The following is a 26642-nucleotide window of genomic DNA, read 5'->3' on the forward strand; positions in this document are numbered from 1 at the left end:
CTGCATCCTGCTATGAACTTGGTTAGGAGGGAAAAACAGTGTGCTACTGCATGACTTAGTAGATGTAAGTGGTAAAAATATCTGCGGGGTGGAAATAGAGGAGGAGTGCAATGCCTTTACCTGTATTGTGTTGTAAAATATTCCTGTTACTTGCAGAGGTGGAAATGCCCCTGAATGCTTTGAAAATATTATATTGATTAGCACATGGAACTTAAACACAAGATTTTCTAGTATTTGAGCAGTAAAAATCTAGTGGTTGTTGTTAAATTAAAACATACCTGTATTCTGTCCTCTTCCTTGTGCGGCCTGAACCTGTCCTGAGTAGACATCAAAGTGGAAAAGTGATTTTTTTTAATTGAACCATGTTTGGTTCAGTACTACTCCCACCTAGCTTTTTCATTGAATTTCACTTTACAGCTGTCAGAGTTAATGGTTCATATATACAGTTGTCATTAACAGACTTTCTTAGATGTTAGCTAGATATTTTGAGCCTGTTTAAAAAGGATTGTCTTGCTCTGTCTCTCATACAGATTAGCCTTGTTAACGTTCCCTTCAGTTATGGATATTACTTGCAAAGGTCTCTTGTCTGCATTTAAAATATCTGCAGTTACTTCTGTGGTTTGGTCTCATCTGTAATTTTCTTTCTCTCACTCACACTGGTGCTCTGTGTTTATTTCAGTAGCATCCAATTGTCCTGGTTGTGTGAGGAAGGTTTTAACCTCAACCCCAAATGATCCCCCCCAGACCAGATACTACCATTTCTGCAGAAATTAAGTGGATATGAGCAAGCAGGTAGACTGTAAGTAACGAGACTGTGGAAAAACAATGTGGGAGAATTCCTGTGTCTTACATGTCTTCTATACAAAAGGCTTTTTTAAAGGTGATCGGGTTATTAAATTCCCATTGTTCAAAAATACTGAAAGCTCAAAGCATTTGCAGATGAAAACCATGTCTTTATTCATGCCTTTAATTTCATTAATTATTCTTAAAAAGCCTATTAACAAACTTCTCCTTTAACAAGCCTTCATTCATTAGTTTTCCTGGAGAGATTAATTTGAAAGCCTGGTGAAATCAGTGGGAATGTTCTAGCTGACTCTATGAAGACTGGACAAGGGTGCAAGAGGTTAATTTATCAATAAGATGTCATCAATGAGACCATTTTGAATGGCTGTCTCAGAAAACAGGAATTGTTGCTCCTTGGGAACTTGACATTGCAAAATTAGGTGACAGTAAGTAGCTTGTGTTTGACCCAAACCTGAACCTTCCAGGCCACTAGAAGGTCTTTGATGGGATTTCTAGGAGCTGTCCTGAGAGACCCTGTAAACTCCAGATGCCAAGGAGATCCTGTTTATGGAAGTAATGGGCTCATCTGCCAAAACTGGTGAGGCTTTTAAAATCTAAGCTTGTAAGGCTCCAGATGGACCACAGCTATACCAAGCTGAGTATTCAGATTTTGGAGGGAAAAATATGTGTGTACAGCAGTCAGTGTTGTATGGGGTTGTGCAGGGCAGGCTTTACGTGCAGGAGATGTGTATGTGCCAAAGTGGTGGTAGAAACTTATCTGAGTCTCAGAGCTGCCCTTGTTTCATGTTTGCCATGACTGAGCCCCAGTGTGTATCTAACACTCTTTACAGGGTCAGTGGAAACAGAGTAAAAGAGGGTAAAAGAGATATTACCTCAGTATCCAAGTATTTCATGCCACTTTTAAATTTTAATTTAATGTTAGCAATGTGTGTTTCTCTCTATGCACCTTTTGACTGTGCTGGGCTGTGGGGCTGGTGCCTCTTGCTGTACCTCCCAAAGGCACATTACCCCCATCCCTGCAGTAAGCTGCTTTCTGACAGGCTTTAGTTGGCTGGGGAAAACATGATAGTGGTAGAGAAGGAAAAGTTGGAATTGCACTTCCAGGTTGCAAGGCTTGTTCTTGCTTCAAATCTGAGATGCCAGTGAGGCTGTGGCATGGGAATATGTGTTCGTAAGAACAGAGCTCTCTGCAAGCTGGAGGCTGAGCCAGGACTATGAGAAGTCTGTATGGGGATGGACAGTCACTGAACAAATTCCAAGAACTGGGTCAAGAATCAAAGTAGTGGAGCAGAGAAACCTTGGTTGGAAGCAAGTTCTGTGGTGAGCAGGGAGGCATGGAGGCAGGAAATGATGGGAACAGCAGTTTACATGCAGTTTAAAGTGAATCTTGTTAAAAAAAAAACGAACTGACTTGAGAAGAAGAGCAGCTACTCTCTGCACAAAACATGTCTGGCCATCTGCAACTTGGTTGGCACCCTTGATGGCCTTAAGTAGTCAGGGATAACTTGGGGAGAAGGGCAGCATCCAAAAATAAACACCAGCTGTTCTCCTTGGTGCCAGGATGGAATGTTTGTCCAGTGCTTCCTGAAGGCATGAACCCTACTTGTCTTCCTGCTGGAGAAGAGCTTTCAATGCCCTCTCTAAAATTTACACAGGCTCATATCCTTTCAATACTTTTCTGTTTCCCACCCTATTAAGTCACAGCTGGGGATGAAATCTGTGTAGTGTACCATGGTAAGCAGTGCCCAGATTAGAGTCCCTGTCTGAAAATAGATGCAACCACTGAACTCATCTGGGCACAGAGGGCAGTAAAGCACCTCACCTGAGGATACCCAGGCAATCACTGCCTGATGCTTGGTTGTCAGCTCAGTGCTTCAATGTGGCACCAAGGATCATGACATGATTTATGATTGCAGTCTTCACAGAAGCACTGGATTTAGTCCCAGTCCAAGGGTCCAAGCTGCTGTGCAAAAAAGTTTGCTTGAAGAACTGGGATGGGAGAGAACAAGTGAGCTTGTATCCCTTGGGAGTGTGCTGGGTTAACTGCTGTTGGACAGAGGCAGAAGCCCTGGGAGGGCAGGCAGGAACCAGCTGTCACATGTCACACACTAGTCATATTAGTATTTTTTCATTTAGCAGTTTTAGCACATCAAGTCTTTGAAGGAGGGGTCTGGCAATGGAGCAGAGTCTCCATTATTTTTTGTGTTACTCTGTCTTTGACAACCAGAATATAAAGGGGAAAGAACAGCAAGAACTAGGGCAGCAGTTTTGCCCCTGCTCTCATGCTCTAATCTGCAAGTCCTGCTTTTCTTTTGCTCCTGTGAACTACTGCCAGTACCAGTGGCTGGAAATGGAAATGGTGTGTTCATTCTGACTGTGCTCTGTTTCACAGCTATTTACTTTTGAGGTGTCTTTTGTAGGCAAATGACCAGTGCACAGTGAGAGGTAGATTTGTGAGTCTCTGTGAGCCAGGACGGACAGGAGAACATTTGATTCTGTTCAATCAGGCCAAACTCTGGTTATGACCAGAACAGAACAGAGCAGAACAGAACTCTTGTTAACAACCAGAAACTCTGGCCTGAATAATAGCAGTGGGTCCTAAAGGCTCCCCAGACAGAGAAACTGATAAACTGCTTTATGTACGGTCATAACATCAAAACTGTATTTGTTATTTCTGTATTTTTTAAAATTTTTTTCCAGCTTTTCTCTTTCAGAATCAAGATAGGTTCAGGAGAACTCAGGAAGCCAGATATCAGGCACTGACATGCTGGACAAAATCCTAGAAATTAAGTCTGTGAAATCAGAAGTGGGTCTCTACCACTCCAGCTCACAATAACCTGTTCTTAGCTCTGATCACTTTAATATTTTGGGAATTAATTTATGCTTAGAACTTCAGTAAAGAAAATCATGAAGAAAGATGGATCCAAATTACAATTAAGTGACCACCAAAAGCATTGGAAAACATGAGAAGTTTTTGTTTTGGGATTCTTGGTTGTTTTTTGTTTTGATATGTTTGGGATTTGTTTTCAATTTTTTACTAAATTACTTGTCTTGTTAAAGACAAATACAACCTTCCCACTGATTTCAGTGTTGCAAAAACTTTACTCTCAACATGCATCTCTTTCTGACTGGGGAACCTCAAACAGGGATTCCTAATTGCTAGTAAAGACAGCAAAGGCCTCCTAGTCTGTGCTCAGCCTGTGGCAATAGGAAACAGAAAAGAAAGCAACAAGCAGAACCAAGTTAACAGGCACATTAGGTACTGAATGATGCAGATTTCCACAAAATTTAAGCCCCTTTGAATTGTGTGGTCACTTCTGTAAATCCTGCCATGCACATACCTACCTGCCCGTTTGACTTGGTGAGATTAATCCCTCCAGCCCTGCCATTATTCTACACTCACAACTGAATTTTACTTAAGTATGCTTCTCTTCAAGACCTGAATTACCCAAAAGATACTTGCCCTGCCATGTTCTTGGCTGTGAATTACTTGGCAGTGGGGATGACTGCAGTAATGTATGTGAAAAGAAAGCTGGGTTGAAAGCACTCAGAAATAGCTATGGAGCATGAAAGCTGATGATAGCCCAGCTCCCTTTCCACTCAAAAGCAATCATATCCCCATGCTCAGAACCTTTCAAACAGTTGAAAATATTCTCCTTTTCTTGACTGCACAGCTGAGCAATTGCACAGTGTGTGGAAAAACACCTCTATATGCTTGCATTGCAGGCTGTGGGCTGGACTGGGAGCATGCTCCTGGACCGCGATGCAGAGCTCTGAGCAGCCACCAGTCTGCTGTCAATAACAAGTGGCAAGCCAGGAATAACATCGCATGTATGCCAGGCTCAGAACCACAGCCTGAGGTTTTTGAGAGAAGAGTGCTTTAATTTATGTCAGCATCTCAGATCTTTCAGCCCTAAGCTTAGATGGCTGTGCTGCCCCCTGCATCGTGTATTTTACAACTAAATCAAGTCTCCCTTTGTAAGAGTAGCACAGAAGGATGTAATGGGAAAACATGATTCAAACAGCAAAATATTTGTCTCAAGTTCTGCAAAACCCAGCTTTTGTCACAGCTGAAATGGGCAGGTACTTGCTAGAAAGGCTTCCTCAGGACTATGGGTCACCAGCACCTTTGACATTCAGGCCAAGAGTCTGTTTTTCAGTTCAAATCCAGACTTGGATTCAGTTATTGATTTGCTGAGGCCTGAAAGGTTATTGAATCATTGCTGCCCTAAAATACACTGTGCTGCATGTCTTGTGGCATACTTTCTTCACCATACTTACTTGCTGCTGCAGCTACCACAGATGCATACGCTGGGTGAACACTGCTAGAACCTAAAAATGAGAGATTTAATTTTCAGCTATTGAAGCAAAACCCCACAATGCTAGTGAATAATAATAAATGAAGAAGGAAAAATTGAGGAAAATCAGGTGTGCAAAAAAGGATGAGAATTCCTTCACAATGTTTTAATCTTTAAAATTCAAAATCTGTTACAAAAAATATATTAGAATTTTAATCTATTGAAAGTTATCACAAAATTAATTCTAGAATGAGTATTCACCTATCTGTTGAACTCTCAGTCTAGGCTTGAGAATCAAAGAACTATTTATTGACTTCTATGCCTGAAGATCATCACAGCATTTAGGGATGGAGAGCTTATTCTCACATGAATCGGTCTGCTGGATTTACATATTTTTTTCCACCCCTATTTCTACCATTTTCCACACAATTTCTACACTGAATTACTGAACTCATGATTCTCTAAATCATGGTATATCCAGCTGCATATCTTGTTCCTTATATTTTAGGAAAGCTGTCAGTCCGGAGGAAAGCAATGCAAACATCCATGCTACTGACCCATATCTCTGACCCTGTGCAGTCCAGGTCTAGCCTTGGCTGGAGCTGCTGTGGTTCTGGTTGCTGCAGGTGTTGTGGTTGGCTGTGGCACTGTGGTGGAAGGATCTGTCGTCGTGGTCGTCGGTGTGGGGGTTGTGGTGGCCATTTGCATGGTCGGGGTTGGCGCTGGAGTTGTCTGATACTCTTTGTGGACTGTGTCCCCTGTAGGAATATTGACATGTCACTGTGGCTGGGTGTGTGGCATGTATGGAAGCATCAGCAGCAGCATTCAACATTTAAGGCAACCCAGAAACTGGCATTCTCTTCAGGATGCCTACAAGCATCCTCAGATGTGGAGTCATTAGTGCCTTCATTGTGGATGTGTAGTGCAGGTGCCTGAGTGATGCTCTGCTCTCACAGGGTTCTGACAACAGCCTCTTGCAGCATTAATGTTCCCCCTACACTTTCCTGCTTTGGCCAGGAACACTTATCAAACTGACAGATGTCTCAGACCTTTGAAATGTTTCGACCAGCCAGTTGCAGATTCTGTTTTGGCATTATCTTTTTTCAGTGTAATTCAGCACTTAGAGGGTCCATATAAAGGGAAATCAGCTGCCATCTGGTAGTAAAGATGGCCAATCTGAGTCATAAAACAGAAAAAAATTGCAGCACTGAAATGTTTTTGACAGAAAGGCAACTTTCAGATAAGGATGATTTGGGGGAGTTGGTCAGAGCCAGAGCAGGGAGCGCTGGGGCTTTGGCTGAGGGTAGTGGGGGAGAGCACCACCTGGAAGGTGCCAATCTCATCTAAGTTTGACTCATCTCACAGTTGCTACTACTTTTAAAATGTGTCATCTGTTGTGAGAACAGTGACAATTCTAGTTGCAAAATATACATCCTAAATATCCTTTTAAAAATCGTCAACATGCTCAGGTTCTTCCAAGTAACTTTTTCCAAAAATGTTCTTCACTGTTATCTTTTCCATCTAGCCACAAAAAAACTGCCCTAAAATATATTCCATGTTAACCTTGGTCTTGTTCCTTTCCTCCCTGCCGATAGCCCTGGGGATGGCCTGACACTGACACACTGTCTACATTGAAAGGGAATGGTGCACACTCTACTCCCTGCTGCACAACACAAGCTTGTATTTTATTGCTATTTCTGGATGTTCTCCTTTTGGAAGGCATCGTTGGGAAACTGTCTGGTGGATTAATTATCACCTAATGCTAGGCTGTGAAAAACTCAGATCTCAGACAGTTTTAATGGAATAATGCTGAAAGAGGGCTCAGAAGAAAAACAAAACAACTCAGCTGAAAAAATCAGCATGAATGGCTCTTTTTGGGCTGAACACTGTGCTGCTCCATGAAACTGCGCTAAAAGAAAGAAAACAGAGGGCACAGTGAGTCTTCCCCTGTGCTACTGAAGGAGGGAACAGGCACACTGGCCAGCTTTATACCCCAGTCTGTGAGGAGCAAGGAAGCTGGAAGCTAACAGTATTAGCAGAAAACCTGAGAAAGCAGCATAGTAAGAGCAGAGAAAAGCTGTTGCCTTGGTGCATGTTGGCTGGGTTTCTTGTGAATCCTTTAACACAAGAGGAAGGCTCTCGAGGGGTAGCTGTTCCCAGTGCTCCTGTGGCAGGCTACCCATCTCTTTCACAGTATCTTCAAAGGATTTGCAGGGCATGTGCCCTGCATAGGAGATTGCCACGAACCATAACGCAAGATTTTCAAGTTCACAAAGTCTGAAGAAATGTCACAAAGAAATTAAACTCTGCGGGTGCCCTCTTCTCTGAATTAGCAGAAGTCCTTCAAGCACCAGCGTAATTTGGTTTGGTGGGAAAGGGCTATGGAGAGGAGGTTGGATGGGGGAGGTAAAGCTCTCTGTGTAATCAGTGTCAAAATGCTTCCTGTAAGCACCTGCAGACAGACTAGGTGGGTTGGATACTGTAAAAAGCACCAAGATCCCCATCCCTTACCTTGGTCTGATGCTTTTTCTGATGTGTAAGCTGTGTCTGCACTCTTCGTACCTTTTAGGTCTTGCTCTGGTTTTTTAGGCTCTGAAGCAAAATTCAGTGCATTAGAAAAGAATTTACTGCAGTGTTAATGTTTTCCTAAAATTTTGTACTCTTTTTCCAAACATCTTGTAATAGTTTTGAGCAGCTGTGAAAATTAACTATTTTGGGAAGGCTTTTCTTGCTGTGCTCAGCATTTGAGAAGTCCTCTAACCACCAGGACCATTCAAAAAAAATGTCAGGCACAATGAATCTTTGGCATCTCTGGGATGAAGATTAAAATTGCATCTCAGACAGCTGATCAGGTATGAAGCAGGATTTTTTGTTAATCTGACAGCAGTGAGTGTAATACTCAAAGGTCTGCTCTTGCCTCCTCCAGATAATGGATTTAAGTATCAAAGTGAACGGTGTGGTCTCTAAAATTAGAAGAAAAAAGTAGCTTTTTTTAAATATTAGAAAGTCAGTAGGAAATTCTCTTTCACAAGATGGCCCTGGCTGCCTATTACAGAGATTTTTATCTTAGGGATAAGCTGTTTCTAACAGAAAACAGCTGAGATGGCTGAGTTGAGGTGGCAGATCTAAGGAAGGCTGATAGGGAAGCCCTCAAGTAGGACTTGAGGAAGATAGGTTGTGACCATTGGATCTCTTTGCTACCTGTGGGACAAGGCTGGGCAAAATCAGGCAGTGACATTGGGTTTGATGCAATAGTTGCTTGCTCCTCTGATAATCCTGGGCTTTCTCTGCATGAATGCACTGTCTTTGTTGTTAGGATCCTGACATTTTCATACACATTATTTGATTCAAGAAAAAAGTGAAGACTTGTGTCTTTGGTTTGCTGCAGGAACAAGTTCCTGGTATTTTGTTTGTGTGACAGAACCCTGACTGATGATGCTCCCCATTTCTACACTGATTCTTGTATTATGTGGCTTTTGGCACTGGTGGAAGACACCATTGCTTATAGCCTGCTGAGCTCAGTCCTGATTGTGATCGTGTCTGATCTGCTGTGAAGCATTTGGGCTGATATTTCAAGTATGGCTACACTTGGGAATGACGAGCTGTGATTTAACAAACATTTTTCAGAAAAAGTCAAGATTCCTAAGGTATTGCCCTCCCTTCTATCAGTGCATAATATTTGGGTCAAGTAATTTCTGCATATGTGGTCAAGAAATGTACATTTCTCTACCTATTTGTTTGTAAATGCGAAGATATTGCAAATTAAAGGCATGGAATTGAGCGATGCATATTTGGTCTGAACAACTACAGCTTTGAGATTTAATTTGCTTATGTTCAAGTGAAAAGATGAAGGTCAATGAAGCCAGTGAAAAGGCAGGAGCACAAGCCTTAGGAGGAGCAGCTGAGGGAACTGAGTTGTTCTAGCCTGGGAAAAAAACCCCCAAGGCTCATAGGGGACTTAATGACTCTTTACAAGTACCTGAAAGGAGGTTGTAGTGAGGTGGGGATCAGTCAAGAGGAAATGGCCTCAGGTTGCTCCAAGGGAGGTTTGGACTGGATATTAGAAAGAATTTCTTCAAGGAAAGTGTTGTCAAGCATTGGAGCGGGACGTCCAGGGAAGTGATGGAGTCACCATCCCTGGAGATATTTGAAAGACGTGTAGATGTGGCACTTAAGGACATGGTTATGATGGACTTGGCAGTGCTGAGTTGTACTTGATGACCTTTTCTAACCATTGTGATTCTGTGAGAAAAGAGCTCTGTACTTTTCTTCCAAGGACTAAATGATAATGTGCAGGAGAAGAGTAGGTCTCCAAGTAACCTCTCTGTGATCTTGGATGAATGCACCCAATGCCAGGCATTTGAGTTCATGGAGAAGATACTACACATTTCCTTTTACCACAGCTCACAGTGGATATGCTCAGGAAGGCTCAGGCTCAGCAATCAGCAAAAGGACTGTGTAAGGGAAGTGCACTGTAGTATGAGACATTCACTTTCTTTTTTGCTTGCATCCCCAAGGAAGAGTTTGAAATTTACACAGCTGTAACAGGGAGCAAAACCTAAAGTCATTTCAGTGACAGAAGTAATCCATGCACACTTGAATGTCAGCTACTCACCAGTGTGAAACTTGATCAAAGACCTCTTCAAACAACTAAATTATTTAAACTGAGTTGAGTCTTACGGAGTAGGATGCTGACTAAAATGATTATACAGAGTAGTGCTTTATTGTAGCATTCTTATTTAAGCTGCTGTGCATTGCCATCTCTGTCATTTGTATTATATTACTATTTAATATTATACTCTCAGCACTGACTATCCCAAGAGATAACATGAGTAACATTAGGAGAAAGCCAACAAGTATAACTTGAAGTGCTTGCATAAAACCAGCACAATATCATATTCGGTTACAGATCTAAAGCAAGCAAGAAGTTATTTGGAAACGGAAGTCTGTGAAACGTGGTATGACCAAAAAATAGAAATTGTCTGAGATGATTTCCATATACTTAAGATAAAAAAAATACCATGAGTGATTTGGATAATGTATTAATGGATGCATGAACTTCTGCCTCTGAATAGTTATGACTTTGCATTATACAACTGTGAAGCTATGGCAGATAGTTGTGAATAGATGTAAGGGAAGATCAGTCACAAATACTTGCCTGATTTAACAGCTGTACTTTTTGAAGAAGAATATTCAAGGGTTGATGGATACGTCACACCTTTTCTTGGCTTGCCCTCTACAAAAAATATATATTAGAAAACATCACAAAATATCCTAAGTTTTCATGATAAATTTCTCATCTAACATAGGCATTCAGAATCAGATCCCTTTTTTTACTGCCCAACTCATTTTCATTAAGATTTCTTTCATCTGACAGCAGAATCTCAAAACCATACCACTAAAAATATTGGTCTCTAAATCCAGCATCATAAAAAATGAGTTAGAAAGCATGAAAACACAGTACAGGGGAGGATTTGCAAAGGTCAGTTCACTCTTTTGCTCTCAGATGATATTAAGCACAAGGGGACCATTCCTGAAGGACATCTGCACAACTTTTAATTAAACCCACAGCTTCCCTAGGCAGCCTTCTCCAATGCCTGACTATGCAGTTGACTTGGAAAGCATGTTTGATGTGGGATTCATTTCATCACACACACAGCATTCTTCTCTGACCTCACTTCAGCAAGATGCCATTTCTGGCAACAGTCTTTTGCAGTAATAACAGTGAGAGAAGGCTGTGCTTGTGTGTGGGAACATATGGTACCTATATTTAGATCTAAAATGAGAGTCCTGTCTTGAAACAATGAGGTATGTTTCCCTGTTAAGCTTTAAACCACAAATCTTTTTAGTGCCAGAGCAGCTATCTCTGTTGGTACGTGTGGCCATGTAATTCCATCTCTTGGGACAGTTTTTATATTCACATACAACACTGAATGAACAGTGTTGCAGAAAAGCCCAGCAGGGAAGACTGCTTTGGCCTCTAGGAGTTGGTGGATATGGGTCTTCCAGACCCTGGTGACTGTCTCTACGAGATGCTGTGCTGTGTCACGTATCTGGACCACCTCTGGTGAGACCACCTGACCACTTCCTGCAAAACCTGAGTCATGATGATCTCTCTTCCCTTGGAGGATTCTTTAAGGAGGTACATATGGCACTGCAAGCATGTCAGTTGTCATCCCGGGTGATTAATGCAGAGACCAACAGCATGAACAGAATTAATTCCTACATACTGAGCCACTCCTGGGAGCTGGGGGCTGTTTCCCCCATAATGGTAATGCCTTAAGTTTTTAGCTTTTATATTTTTCAGATCCTGTATTGAATGTGTGAAACTCTGAGCTCCATATAGAGTATTAGTAAGCTCCCTTCACTATTTTGTCAGGTAAAACAATCCTTCCAGGCCTGAGAACTGAGGACATGCTCTGCCTCAGGCCCTGAAAAGTATAAACAAAAGTGAACTGGAGGGGGAAGCAAACCAGGGGAATATGACTTCATTACCTGAAACTATAATTGTACAGTTAACCCCTGATATGCAAATAGACCAAACTTATATCTGTCTGAGAAACTGGGGACTGTTGTCTCTCTTGGGTGTAGCCTCTGCAAGGCTTTTGCATTGCCCAGGGTGTCCAATCTATTGGAGGCCTTTATGAAATACCTACTTTATTCTTTTAGCTCTGTCTAGCCTCTGTTCTAGGTAGCCACTCCAAGGCATCAATGGCACACAAAGGTACGTGCTGGAGGAACTCTAATGAGCAGGGATGTCCATGGAGCTGGAGAGTTCCTGTCTTTTGTCCCTTTTCATATCTCTATCTCCTTTGTTTTGCTGCTCTCTGAAATTTCAGATGTCATTACAAAACAATAGATAAAACAGTTGGAGTTGCTAACAAGGTAATGCTGTAAAAAGATATTCTATTTCTCATTTACAGTGATTTAAGCTGAGAAAAGCTCCACTAAAGTCAACACCAATCCACCAAAGACCAGAGCTGGTAAGTTAGCATGCGTGCACAAACTGGAAAGAGCTTCTTTCTCCCCTTCTGGGCTTCTCTCACAGAAGCTGGTTTAAGTGAAGGGCAGCAGGTTTTCACATCCATTTCCCCCTGAACTAAAACTGGGATCAGGAGCCAAGAAGGACTAGGGAGATATGCTAATTTGGTAGAAAGACAGAAAAATTACAGGTCTACAGTTGATTTCTAAATGCTTTCCTTTATCCCCAACAGAGAATGAGTTGTCAGTATGAGCAGCTGATACACAGATGCAGCAATAGCACGATAATCTTATCTCAATTTGGAATATTTCTGTGCTAAACTTTGACCTAATGTAAACCTGAAGCCTGCTGCTGTGAAAATATGCTAGCTAGGGTAGGGAGGCTAGATTCTGGGATTTTTGATCAACAGAAATTTTCATCCCATATGTGACCAAGAGGCAGGCCTGAGGCATGACCTGAATGTGGCCCTGCTCTCTGGGGCAATGGTAATATGTCTTTTACACTATTGGAAAAAAGTTACATCTAGGTTGGAGTTTGCTTGACATACTTAAAAATGTGTTTTCATGTGGGCTGAAAACATCAGCTTTGGCCATCGAAATACAAGCTGTGGCTTGGTGGCTGCTATAGTGCAGTGGCTGCTCACCCTCTCACACTTATTTGTGACTAGCAAACCCAGAAGTTCAGGACTATTTTCTTAACCCACTAGCTGCAAATCTCCCACTAAACTGAATGGAGTCATTCAACGGAGTGTCAAGGCATTTCAGTGCTTGAAAGTGAATACCAAGGCGTTTGCATATCTCCTGGTGTGCTGGCTGCTTTAATAGAAGAGGACAGACCTCCTTCTCCACTGTCCCTTATTTCCTGGGTCCCCCAAGGATTCCTCTTCTATGCTCTTTTGTGTGGATGTTAATTCACAGTTTAAACATCACAAACTCAGTGACAATATCCTAACTAGGAATAAGCTGTTGGCACATTTCCAGGGTACGTTGTTGCACATAGTCTGGTCTGATGAAAGAGAATTTCTGGAGAATAGGGGACTCAGTTCTAAAGCTCTAAAGCTGTCCTGGAATTAATGCCTTAGGTGACTTTATATATTTATTGGGCAATGCTTTATGCAACTCTGGCTTTTTATGACTCATAATCATAAAAAACATCCCCAGCTCCTTTCTTTCTGAGAAGGAGATCTGAATGCATTCAGCCTCAGGCTGCTGAGATGAGTAGCACAGCCTTCCTGGGTTTTAGGATTCTAAAATTCTCTAACATTCTAAATTTCTCACATTTTCAGTAGGTATGGTGAAAGTTTTCTTCCTGTTCATATACAAAACATGGTATGTATGTTTATAATATGTTAGATTTACATTTGAGCTGATTTATAAATTAAGAGTTCTACTATCATGAGTGAGAGCACGCAATGTGCATAGAATTAAGTGCACAGGGGAAAAATCTCATTATGCCTACACATACCCAGGTTTCTCATCATCTCCTTTGATATGCTCTTGTAATTTTCTCTTGTATCATCTTTTATAAGTGTCTCATTAATTAAGAATAAAGACTTATTATCATAAATAAAAAATTTCTAGAGTTTTATGGGATGACAACTGAGCAGCTGCTGAGGCTCAAAAAAAGAAATCCTGTTTCCCACTTATTTACTAGAATTACAATGTGCTGTTTGTTGGAGAAAAAGACTGCAACAAGTACAAGTAGCGATTCAGCTATTCCAGGAAATTCCTACTCATTCAAAATAACTCCTTCTCATAATATGGCAGACTCATGGCAGACTACTGTAAAAAAGTGCATCCAAATACATGAATGCAAAATTAAGATGACAGTTTGTTTTGGTCAGTTTCTCAGACCTCCTTTGCTGTCTACAGATTTTCATATTAAAATATTATTTTTAGTAGCTGTTCAGTTGCTTGAGATGTTGATTTTTTTCAGGAATACTGTATTAACTAACAACAATTGGTTGTACCTATCTTAAACCTCCAAAAGTGCAGACCAGCAAGAATTTGTCCAATGCATCAAGAAGTTAGATTTAGAATTTTTACATAAAGCAATGTAAAGCAAATTCTCTTTTACTCAGGTAGAGTGAGTGCAAGTAGGTTTAAAATAATGTGAAGTTGGTGTAAAGGGGGTCTAATTTGAAAAAAAAAAATTAAAGTCTGTGAATTGGTAAATGCAAGTGAGTTCCTATATATACTGTGGGGAGGGGAAAATAATGGACATTAAATTAAAACTCATTTACCTGCACTGATCAGATATCAAAACTATTTGACTAACAGAGGTGGAGAGAGTTCCTGACATACTTGGGATGCACCAGTCAAATTGCTTAATGTAGGGTTTACATACACACAGTAGGGCTACATGGGATTTGACATAAGTCTGAAGTCACTTCAGGAGATATAAGTTCAGGTACAGGGTGAGGATGTTTCAAATAGCCAAAAGGCCTTCCAGCTCCCTCAGCAGCACTGCTGACCAGGGTGGAGAGCAGTAGATTTGATGGATCAATAGAGGGAGTTAAGGTGCCTTCCAAGGCTCAGTCCAGAGCAGCCATCACCACTGCAGTGGGCTCAGGTGCGTGTCCCCTTGCATGGGGAACCCAGAACAAACAGTGTCTCAAATGCCCAAGTTCCTGCCAAAGCTAGCTGGGGTGGGCCTGTGGTGATTAAGCAGGTGTGTAAAACAAGAGGCTGCTTGCCCCTGCACCCATTGCTGCTCAGCAGTCAGTGGTGGGGAGTGCCCCAGCCCGGAATGGTACCTGACACAAGGAAGGACTCCCTCCAGCGCGGCAGTGACAGCGACCGGACACCATTGGAGAAGCTCCCGCGGTAACCAGAGTGCCCGGCGACTTTCTGGACAAGAATCTTCCCACCTGTGTTGTCAATTATACCACTGCAAGGAGGAGACATAGTGTCTGAAGGTAGAAATTCCACAAAAGCCTTCAAAGATGTTCTACAATGCAAGAGGTATGAAGCGATTCCTTTTACCTTTAAAGCAGGGTTGGTGGTGGGGCTATGATAATACTACTAAGCCTGCTGCTAAGAAATATTTGTGCTCCTTCCACATAGAGAAGGGCAGTTTGTTGCAAAGTGCTGTCAGGATCTGTTTGCTCTTCCCACTGATCTACTGGTCCTCTGTTTAAGCTTGACCTAGTTGCACACAAGAAAAAGCTACTGCCTTCGTTAAAATTCTTGCAAGCTTGATTGAATGGCTGAAGATACAGGCAGAGGTTCTCAGAGGAGTTTTCAGGCCAACCATGTGACTGAATGTGTTTTCTTTGAGTTTTCTGCAAAAACCCGAGCATGTTTCTGACCTCAGCCTGGAGCCTGGAATAAAAATATTGCTGGAAGCTGTAGGAAACCTGGCAGACTCCAGGAGTGGTGCACATCAATGATGCTTAACACATGCTGTAACATGTACCTCAAAACAAACAGAAAACCTAGAGTGTATGCAGCCTGCTCTGGCATCACTAGGATAGCAGGTCAAACGGGAAGCAACTGCAGCTGTAGGGGAATTGTAGGGCTGGGCAGTAATGACCAGGCAGGAAAATAAATGCTGGGCAGCAAACAGGGTTGAAGAGTATGTCATGGGTGTATTTTGCTGTGGTAATTGTGAGAAGCTGCTGTTAAAATAAATGTATGGAGAAGAAATTCACTTTCTGTGGAGCTGCAACATGTAAGCTAACAAAGCCAAAACCAGCTGGCAAATGAGAAAAACTGAAATCCTCACTGTAACAATACAGCCAGACAGGCTGCAGGGAGACTGCAGTTGCCACCAGTATTTTTGAACTTCTCTTTGGTACTAATTCTGCATACCGAGACAATTTCCATTGCACACTGGTGTCTGGGGGAGGAATTTGCCTCTGGAAAGCCATCACCTACCTGGCCGTCATCTCCCCAGCGAGGGCTGAGCTGCAGCCAGGAGGTGGCAGCCCTGTGCCCGCACAGGCACATCAGCCTGAGTGCTGCAGGGCCAAGGGGAGAGCTCCCCAAGCCTGAACTATCCCACTTCATCCGAGAGCCCAGGTATTTCACGGAACCGGAAGCACAGCAGTTGCTCAAATAACTCCAAATTAAGTCGAGTTGTCAATCAGGCTTTTTAACTTCATGCTGCATTTTTTAGCTGGATACATCCTGCCTCTGCATCCCACCTCCAACTGCAGTGTGTTTTGATTGTGCAGTTAGAATTCTCCATTAGAATTTTATGCACATTTTTACATGGCTAATAAAACTCTGAAAAACTTTTGCTGCAAAATTTATGTTACTCATTTCTTTGTGCAGCGTCCTTTTATGTGGCAGGAAAGCACATTACTCAGTCTTTGATGTCAAGGACAGTTAAATTCAAACCCAGAGAACCAAACCAATCCCAGAAGCATGAGAGTTATATGTATTCATCACTGGTGATATGCCTATTTTTTTCTGAAGATTTATTAGTAGTAGCAGCTCCATCTCTATCTTCCACTTGAATAATAATAGTACAATAGTAATTTTTTATGCATGAATGAGAGATCTGGAAATCTCAAGACACTTCTCCAAAGGCTGAGAAACTTCTTCAAACAGAGCTACTTTCTATAGGAATACAGGATTGACAGCACTTTGTAAGAGTGGATCCATTCCATCACACGTGGACTTTCTCTCAGGTTTTCTACAGCAGCCTGCAATCAAACCTACAAGGAAGTGGGAACTATAAAGAATTTGAGAAGTCAGATTCTCCCTGCACTGAAATGTTTTATCTGAGCGCCTCAGTCATTTCAAATCACTCACCTGTGAATTGCAGCATTGCAGACACTGGAAAAAGAAGCATAAATGTCTGTGCCATAAACACGGTATTTTACATCTTGACATCCAGGAGGGCATTTTGCAATGAATTCTGGATTGATTATCTTCCCCGCCTTGACATCACAATCAATCTGGGGTACATCTGTGAGTGCAAAATCCTGATAAAGTCAGATTGAATACTTTCATGGTTGAGTGATCTTGTCATGAGACAGTGAGTAACCGAGTGACAGGGATGCCCTCCACCTAAGCCTTCATACCAATGGTTTTGGGATGCAAGACATCTGTGTCTTCTGCATCTTCAACATAACACATAATAACCCCTATACCGAGGGATGTGGCAGTAACTAAGGATGGAATAAAGAAGCCTGTGGGTATTTCTGACCTTCAGTGTTTGCTTCTCCGAAGGAAATATCTGTTCTGACACTTTGTTGGAGAGAGAAAGAAGTGTAGTCATCCAGCCTGTGGTTAACACGTGGGAAGGAGGGGATGGGGATGCTTCCCAAGCCTCCTGCTGTGCTCATGTAGCTCTTGTGCCATCTATAATGTCAGGCTGAAGTCACAGCCCATTATCTTGCCCTTAATTTTTAAAACTTTTTGTTGGGTACAATTTACTTTGAGCAAGGGATTTAAGTGTGCATTTACAAGCTCACAGCAGGCTTGTTTGCCAGCTACATGAGCAAAATAATCTGTGGACAGAATGTTCCTGCAGCAGGATAGCTGAAAGTTAAATATCCTTGTGCACAGAGATGCAGCACTTGCCTCAACACTAATCAGCTACATATGCTTTGTGTTACAGCTGGTCCATTTCACTTATGTCTCTCTCTGTGAAAACCTTAGTGCCTGCTTTGATCCTTGTGTGGTACCTAATACCTATGAAGACACATTTTATTAGTGAATTACAAAATTTTCTCTTTATAAATGTCATGTGACACACACTTTACTTAGTGATTTGTTTTCAATAAAACAATCTTTTAGCTAATATAATGCCGTTGACTCTAGACAGTTGTGAAGAGTTACCAGAATATAATAATCTCTCTCTGCATCTTTCTTATGCATTGGACAAGTCTGCTGTAGAACAGCAAAAATTCTGCTGAGACCACTTACATAGCTTAGCCTTTTTTGTCTTCTTTGTGGCTTCCTTGGCTGTGTATGTACATGTAAGAAACACACCTAGAACAAATAAACATAGTATCAGGAGAAAGGTGGACTATCAATATCAGTCACCACAAGCTCCTCTGCATGAGATTTCTCAGATTCACATCAACAGGCTGAAAACCTGAAACAGGAATATTCTCAGCCACATCTAGGTTTCTATTTGGTGGTTAACTTTGCAGTCAAGATGGCAACTGCTATGGGGAAGTTCTTTGAATAGGATTAAAGATCAGTTCAGTTCACATGTTCATCTATGGAACTCACTACCTAAAGATGCCATGGAGTCCATGTGGTCCATAAAACCACAAAAATGTTTCCACAAGCAGTGGGAACTATTTGAAATTGGTGTGATAGGTGTGTTAATGAAACAGTGTGCTCTGTGCATAAAGCAACTGGGAAGTTTGGGAGCCAAAGGTTCTTCTTAATAACCCTTTGGGAAGGTTATTCTGTAATTTTGTGTTTTGACATTTCACTCACTGGTTGCAGCAGGTGTGGGATACTGGACAGCATTACAGACCTTATGAGGTTCTAGGGTGGCATGTCCCAGCAGGGGCACTAATTTTCTTCAGTTAGCAGGATTATGATTTGAAAAGTGTAAAAGAGACATATACTGTTACATTAAAAGATACATCCCAATATATGCATCTGGCTTACCATGTTATGTTTACTTGCTGAGTGATGACATACAAGATCTCTTTATTCTCTGTGCTTATTTTATAAGCACTGCATTATGGGTAATTGATAACTGCATTACAAATATCTTGACTTTCCTATTCACCTTTCCCTACTCTGGGCTTTCAAAGAGAATTGTAACTCTCTATGATGTGTCAGCTGATCCTTTTATCATTTGTTAAACTTATCTTACTAGAATGTGCAACAGAAGTAATATCCTTCTTTTATTCTCTTCTCCCCCTAGACTGATTACAAAGAGTTTGTCAACCTGATAATGCTTAGAACTTGCTCAAAAATTAAAGCAGTCTCACGCTGTCTGAAGTGACAATGCATAGGTGCAGTATCTGGGCCTTTGGTCACCAGTGCAGATGTGTAACCATGGCAAAATTGTAGTTAGTTAAAAAAAAAAAAAGAATGATTGGGTGGAAAATAAAGTGCAATATCTCAACTACTTGGAATGTTAGAGCATAATCTAATGTAGGGAAAAGTAATCTGGTATAATTTATGTAGAAGAACTGTATAGATTGCTGTGAATTCGAGTTAGGAACAACTGTCCTGACAGACTTGAGGATAACAGCTAGCAGGAATACTGTCTGGGAATGTCACAACCAGAGTGTTCATGTAAGATGAATTGCAAGTTCTGGAGTTTATACATGTTCCCAAAAAGTGAGATCCTGTCTGACTGCCAGGGGAAAGAAAATAAGATAATTTTGTAACCTTTTGGTACCTGTTGTTCATGGAAAGAGCAAGAACAGGGAGAACTGAAACAGCTGATTTTTCTTTAGAGGGAATTTTTATATTATAGACATTTTTCCAGGCCCACCTGATATGGACTGCATAACTGGTCATATACTTGGAGATTTCTGCAAATAATCAATATTTTTTTTCTATGCCAAAGTCAAGAAGTTTGTGTAGCCCTTTTCTGAAGAGCTGTGCCAAGGCTTACACCTGCCACTAAGAACTTCATCAGCCATGGAGTCCAAAGGGAAGAGAATTAGTCAGTAGCCACTGGGCATGCAGGATGGGAGACTACCAACCCATAAACTACTAATTGCAGCACTTCAACTGTACTTACCAAAGAAGGTTGCAATGACTGTGGCCTTCATGGTGAGTAAAGCAAAATCTGGATGTGTTGCTAAGGAGTACTGAAAAGGAAAAGAAGAGTACATCAGGCTGCATTTGGAGGTATTGCAGGTGACACTGGAATGGTGGGGGAAAAGGGACTGTGTGCTCTTCTTTAACCTTTCACAGTCCTCATGTGCTGCATCCTCTTATTACTCTTTTTAGAGCAACTGATATCCATCCCCAGAGGAGATGGTGTTTGGGCTATCACACTCCTATGGACTCCAAAATTTGTCTTTTGCTCCAGGAAACAAAGATTTTATTCACACACTTATTCATAAACTGTTGTCAGGAGAGACCATGATAGGCATGGACATGCTCTGACATCTATTCTAATCTGTTCATTGCTCTTCTAAGAAATAATCACAGAACCATACTTTCTGCACATCAAAGCACACCAGGTAATCTTACATAGGTATGGGGAACATAAATCCATTTACTCCCGAAGGAATGTTGCGTAAAGTATTTTGCAATTGTTCCATCTTTTGTGAGCCAAATTACTGGTTTCTTTCCTTTTCTGAGGATGTGTATGTGTGTATATGTGTGTGAGCACCTGAGAATAAGAGGATTCTGTCAGAACATCTGGAAAACATTTTTTTTCTGGGTCTGCATACATAGTTCATGACCCCAGCCATCCCTGAAGCCCTTGGCCAGGCTACAAGAATTCAAACTTATCAGAGATCACCCCTCTCAGCCCCTCCTGAGCATCACCTGCTGCTTTTGCTATTATTTCATGATTGTTGAGAGAATCCTGTGTTGGGCACTCATAGTTAATCATAGTCATTAAAATATTATATAATGTTTGACAAATAGAGTAAAAAGTTTGAAAGGGAGAATATATTTGTCTGTTTTACAGGGAGAATCTCAAGGATCAAAATAAACTTGATCTTTAGAGAAACTTATTACATGTGTACAAGTGGAAAGATTTGTGCTAAAAAAAAAAAAAAAAAAAGAGTTCGCTATCCAGAAAAAGATATGAACGTTAAATAAGAATGTTAAATCTGCATATGACCAGGGAAAGCAAGATATCTGCCTCCTAGAAAAATGGCAGATTTAATCCAATTTCACATAGCAGTTATTATACTCAATAGCAGAGCTTTGGTTGCTCCAGAAAAAAAATTAGAGAATAAGGCAGACACAGAAGAGAAAGTAGAAAAAAAAAAAATCTGCCTTCTGTCTTCATGTACAATATTTCCATATTTTTACTTTAATTGCTCTTCTTTTTCAAGCAAGTCACATGCTATGAGTGAGGATGACTAAAATAGTATGCTAATCTAAACTATATAATTAATATATTCTATATATTTTCTGTATAATTTATAACTCTTTTTACATAGAGCAGGTCCGCCTCTGATTTTCTTTTCTGTGCTACAATTGGAGAACTTCAAACACTAGGACTTACTAACAGTGTCACTTCCTAATAGCACAATGTCCTTCCTTGGTGATCTCCCTGAAAAGGTTTTCTTGCTAGGCTGCTCAAACTGAAAGCAGCAGAGGTTTCTCAGAAGTCACTGAAATCCGGGGTGTATGGAAAATGGCTCAACATGGTCACTTTATCTTTCTGAAAAAAGATGGGCAGTGCAGTGGGGGTGACCCCAGGCTGTACAAGCCATATCAACACTATCAGTTAAGTGGTGATATTCTGCTCTGAAGGTTATTTTCTATTAAAAAGTTGCCCATCTTTGGAACAAAAATCCAATTTAAGCATTTACTGCAGTTTATTTACTCTGTTAAACTGTTATAAGCAATGGCACCAAGATGTAGAAGAGTGCTCATAGAAACTTAGCTCAGGGGCTTTTCTCCTCCTTTTTATATTTCAACCCATTAACACATCGGAGGTATCAAGTAATTTCTCCCCTTCAAGGAATTCTCACTTCAGGTCAATCACAGTAAAAGGAAAGGCAGAATAAGAGTTGCAATTCATTTACAGAATTACCATGCACCATTAAAGATTGTACTGACACTGGCTTAGATTTTGCAAAAGACATCTTAATATAAGCATTCCCAAAATTTGCAGTGAATAAATTCAGCATTGGCATTTTTATTTAAAGTCAAAGAGATCTATGTGAATTTTCCCTGACATCATTTGGCTTGGTGCTGAGATGTTTTCATCACCAGTTTAATTAGAGTAGAAGAGGTCTGAGATGGTAAAGCATCCATGTAAAATCTGGCTTCATGGGTGGGCTGCTGTGTGTTGTGTGGAGAAGAGTCCAATACTGGCTTTACTTTTCCTGTCTTACAAAACATGTAATCACCTGTATCACCAGTGCTGCACAAGACTTCCCATTGCTTCCTGAAGGTCCTGCTGTCCCCAGGGCATGGCCAGCCACTCCAGGAGCCATCCCTGTCCTCCAGGGTGGCAGTGCCCTAGGCTTGGCTGCAGTTGCATTCTCTGCCTGGTTGGCTGGTGGGCATTGCTCTTCAAGGCAATAGGAAGTGGGCTTTTGTTCCTAAGTTATTATGAATTCACTGCAGAAAGCAGCCAATAAAACTAAAAGGATTTTAGACTTAAAGCCTGTCAAGGTTTTGGCAGAATTCAGCAGACCCCTTAGCCTGCAATAAGATATGTTTATCAATAAGAAAGGTACTGGAAGCATTTAGACAAGGCTATTAGATTTGCATAAGAGTTTTGTTGTCACAGCTAAACAGAAATGCATCTTATTGTGGACTCTGTATCTTTGGTGGCACAGTTTATACTGGTATCCTCGTGGTAATAAATTATAACATTAAAGAAGCTTGGTTTTGCCACCACATTAATTTCTACGTTAGGCACTGGCATATCAGGAAAAATGCACAGATATCCTGTGACACAGCTCTGGTGACAGTGCTCCAAGGGGTGGTCCTGGCCTTCAGACCTCGGGCTGTCACATGGGGAAATGCACAGGAGGATTTACACTGCTGGCTATTAAGTATGAGGCATAGAAGCTTCAGGCTTTCTGTTGTGGGAAATCTGTGTGCATTCATTGTATTGAATGCCTAGGGTGTCACCTGATTTAAGCTGTGTGAGATCTCCTATACTGTGCACCAGCATGGCATCTGCTTCTTCAGACTGGTAAAGGGAGCAACAGCATGGGAAAAAGCAGTGTTTTTTTGTTTTGTTTTGGTTTTTTTGGTTTTTTTTTTTTTTTTTTTTTTTGTTGTTGTTGTTGTTTCTCTGGGAGGGAAAGGGAAAGCAGGGAATTTTCTGCTCTGTATTAGTCTGGAGCATGAGTTTTGCTGAGATTTTTCCTAATGAGATTTCCATTAAGGCATTATTTACAGTCCCAGTCAGAACTGGGAAGTAGTGAGTATCTCTATAAAATCTCCTACACTGTGTGCTGGATCTCTGTTTATCAGAGTATATTTTCCCATCTGAATCTTTCAGACTGTCATAACAGAAGTTACCTTTATGCCAGAAAAGCTATTAAGTATATGCATGACATTAACATGTGCTTAAATTCCTGCTAAGTACAAATGTAGTAAGAAGTATCTCCTTCGGTGTTTCCCAGTGCCACTGATATTTTTCCTTTTGAAAGATCTAAGTCCTATTTTAAAGAGTGTGGATTACTTTTTCCTGACCATAAACACTTGAAAACTCTTGAATGTTAGTGAAGAGACAGAATTAGCAAACTATTCTTTCTGCATATAAAGTAAGATTTTTATACTGACCTTTTATTAGCAACTTGACGTTTATAAAGATCTGAGAGAGCTGCTACATACTACAAGCAAACAGATGGTTTAAATGCACATAAACTGTCACTGTATGGCAAACTGTAACATTTTCTGGAGGAAGTGCAGATTTTAAGTTCTTGATTTTTGGTGTCAGTTTTGCTGTCCGTTCCACATGCAAGCTGAAATTCTTTGCTAGTGCCATGTGCTTTACCTCTGCAGGAGTAAGCAGTTTATCTCCTGTAATCTCCTGTGCCATAAAAATTTATTTGTATACTCTCTTTGTACCACAATAGTGTGTGTCATTGTTCCCCTTTTCAAGGGCTTCTAATATCTCAGCAACACTGGCACCATAAAGAAAAACAGAAGTGGACTTTGTCTGAAAGCTATTTGAGCAAGTAGCATGGAGCTAACAGTATGATCTCTAAGTACTGTGGGCTGAGTTAAATATGTGCCCTTTATGGGAGAATCAAGTGGGCTTTGTGTAGGTGTGAGTAAACTGGTTTGGATAAACAAGAGCTGATCATTGTCTTCTAGAGGAAAACATTTTTGATTATTTTTTGTTCTCTTTTTCTTTTTTTATTTTTTAAAAATGTGTTAATTCTTTTTAACCCTTTCTTTGTTTCATGCTCATACTCTGTACCCATGGTATTATACCTTGCTTGACAGTGCAAGAACTGTTCATTTTGGAGCACACTAGGTAATATGACTAGCACTTGCTACACGTGATTTAGTTTCACCCCCTTTCTTGTCAGAGGGATGAAGTTACATACCCTCAGTATACTTCATTACTCTGAAAGTTTGTACATAAAAATATGTATCTAAGTTTTCTAAGGCTGTTTTCTGAAAAACTGGAAGTACTGAGTTCTGCTGAGACAGAAAGGTTGAATTGATAGCTATAGTTCATTTCAGAGGCTTAGGCTGTCCTATAGGAATACCAGGCCAGGTCACAAAATATAAGATCCAAGGTGCTGTTTTGTGAGGTGAGCTTATCTGCATAGGAGGATAGACTTTACACTTTGTGTGGTCTGAAGCAGAATATAAGCATCCAGGAATTTAAAAATATCATAGACTTCATCACCTACTGCCATAAAAAAAAGGTGAATGAATGCTCACCTGTTTTCCTTCATACATGAAAGAACCCAAAAATGCTTCCTGGAAGCAAGCTGAGTTTCAGAGCACTGTAGTATTCTCTACTTAATTACCCATTGTCTCAGCAAGCTCACAAGGAAACCCAGGTTTCTGTGGCTGCAGGTCTTTCCCTTGTGGTGGATTGGTTGTGAGAAGTATTTGTGTGTCACACATTCAGCAGTTGTGTGTTTAGTAAAACAAACAAGGGGACCACTATTAAAGGCATCTCTGGGCCTGGGGACAGCTTGAGCTTTTCCCTTGAAGAGTCTTTGTATTACCATACTCCTTTACCTCCAAGCCACAGTAGCCACAGCCTGTTGGCCAGATGTTTTCCATGGCCATGTGAGTCCCACACCCAGGCAGTGGGGATCCCCCACCTCCAGGGCAGCCTCTTCTTGCTGCAGCCCTGTGGTTTGCACATTCACATGGGGAACAACAGGAGGCAGGCACCCTTTGACTCTCCTCTGCTCCCAGGCAAGTGGCTAGTGGGTGCCCTTTTCACTTGCTTTCTTTCTGACCCCACGTTTGTCATTCGTGGTTGCACAGGGGTCCTTCTTTGTCACAGAAAATTGGGGTCTCCCAGCTTTTTGTGCCCTGGAGGCTGGTGATGGGGGACTTCTCCAGTGATGAGGAAGACATGGGCCCAAACTCTCTGAGGCCATGGACAGTTATCCCTGATTAAGGATTCTCAAAACTTCTTTCTTTTTGCAACACTTGGATTGCTGTGGTTGCCACATAATGTTTTAAATGGTGCCTGCTCTGCTCTGTGAGGTTTCTGACTCATAAGAGGGTTGTGGGGACTGCTGGTAGCCATTACCTCTTGCAGGGTACCTCTCAAGTCACTCTCAAGTCATTGAAGTGAGATACGGGTGGATTCAGAGGTCCAAATTCTACCTAAGTTGCACTTTGGGCACAGTAGTTTTTTTCCGAGGTGATTGAACAAGTGTTTATAGGCAGGTTGGCAAGAGGAATTTAGTTCAAAATAGCTCTCATTCAGGTAGGTATAATGAAGAGGTTATATACCCAGAAATTTAGAGACAAATAGAAACATGCAAGCAGCCCTGTACTACTCATTTTGTGTTCATGCAATGCCCTGAAATTAAAACACAAGGTTGGAGTAGCAGTGATGATGACTTCTCTACTTTCCACAGAGCTCTTTCAGAAGAAAGTAATTTATTTAAGACTGCAGTGTGATTTAACTTGCCAGACCTTTCTCAGAGCTTAAATAAAACCGCAATGATTATATATTTTCATCTGTCTCAGCAAGAAAACCATCAATTATGTTGGTCAGACCTGCCCCTTCCAGCAAAGGAAGAGATACATTTAGAATATGTCACCCACCTACAGAGAAAATATAATTTAGACTATCTGTATGATGATGTTGTTGGGGGCCATTACACTGTACTTTCCTGGTTTCTGCTAATGTATTATGAATTAATTTTTCATTTTGATGCACAGCTTTCATGCTTCATTGGGAATTGCTGTTAGCTTAAACCTGTGAATCACTGTCCATAAAACTTCCTCCCTCTAATCTCCTCCTCACCATGGTTTTTGTCTGCTCATGTATCTGCCCCCTCACTCTCAGGTAAACTTCTACTTTTCTAATTTGTCTACTACTTCTGCTTAATATCATTCAGACCCCAGTCAGATGCCATTGATCTCTGGCACTCCAGAGATCCATTTTCCCAAGAAATAGAGGGCAGAGGAAAGTACTTGCAATTCAGTAGTGCTGGAGGGCTGTGCTAGCTTTGTAGCATGAGATTTGTGACCACATTTCTTTCTTTCTTTTCTTTCTTTTTTTTTTTTTTTTTAGAAAATGTGTCATTTGCTATTTCCAACAAATGGTTTAAACAAGTCTAAGTGACTTTAAAGTGCAATACATGGTTTCTCAGATTGGATGCATAATAAAGAGCACTGAGTAGCCATGCTATTGTGCTGCCTGCAAACTAAGAATTAGTGTCATGTGTCAGAATTCCCCTGAAGGTACATATTTAGTCTAGAGGTGAAGAATTTCTGTTAAAGGCATTGAAAAACAGCACATAACCCTGGGAATGGTTT

The 26642-nt window shown here is 41.1% G+C and overlaps 1 protein-coding gene across 2 annotated transcripts in view; it reads right to left on the bottom strand.

Annotated features, from left to right (window-relative positions):
- Window positions 1–25443, bottom strand: part of VIT (vitrin) — a 41782-nt gene extending 16339 nt beyond the window's left edge. Inside the window, exons 1-11 of one of the 2 annotated variants that reach the window (XM_062489190.1) lie at window positions 25418–25443; window positions 19759–19838; window positions 17964–18029; window positions 16845–17001; window positions 14840–14973; window positions 10261–10338; window positions 7614–7694; window positions 5660–5860; window positions 5086–5136; window positions 279–317; window positions 121–177 (exon numbers count right to left, since the gene is read on the bottom strand). In XM_062489190.1, the coding sequence (XP_062345174.1) occupies window positions 121–177; window positions 279–317; window positions 5086–5136; window positions 5660–5860; window positions 7614–7694; window positions 10261–10338; window positions 14840–14973; window positions 16845–17001; window positions 17964–18029; window positions 19759–19789 (895 nt within the window). In that variant the 5' untranslated portion in view covers window positions 19790–19838; window positions 25418–25443. Of the gene's footprint in view, window positions 1–120; window positions 178–278; window positions 318–5085; window positions 5137–5659; window positions 5861–7613; window positions 7695–10260; window positions 10339–14839; window positions 14974–16844; window positions 17002–17963; window positions 18030–19758; window positions 19839–25417 lie in introns of those variants that run through there. The other variant, XM_062489189.1, reaches the window with a different exon arrangement.
- Window positions 25444–26642: the final 1199 nt, after the last annotated feature.

The sequence above is a fragment of the Cinclus cinclus genome, chromosome 3, assembly GCF_963662255.1.
Source record: "Cinclus cinclus chromosome 3, bCinCin1.1, whole genome shotgun sequence".
Lineage (NCBI taxonomy): Eukaryota > Metazoa > Chordata > Aves > Passeriformes > Cinclidae > Cinclus > Cinclus cinclus.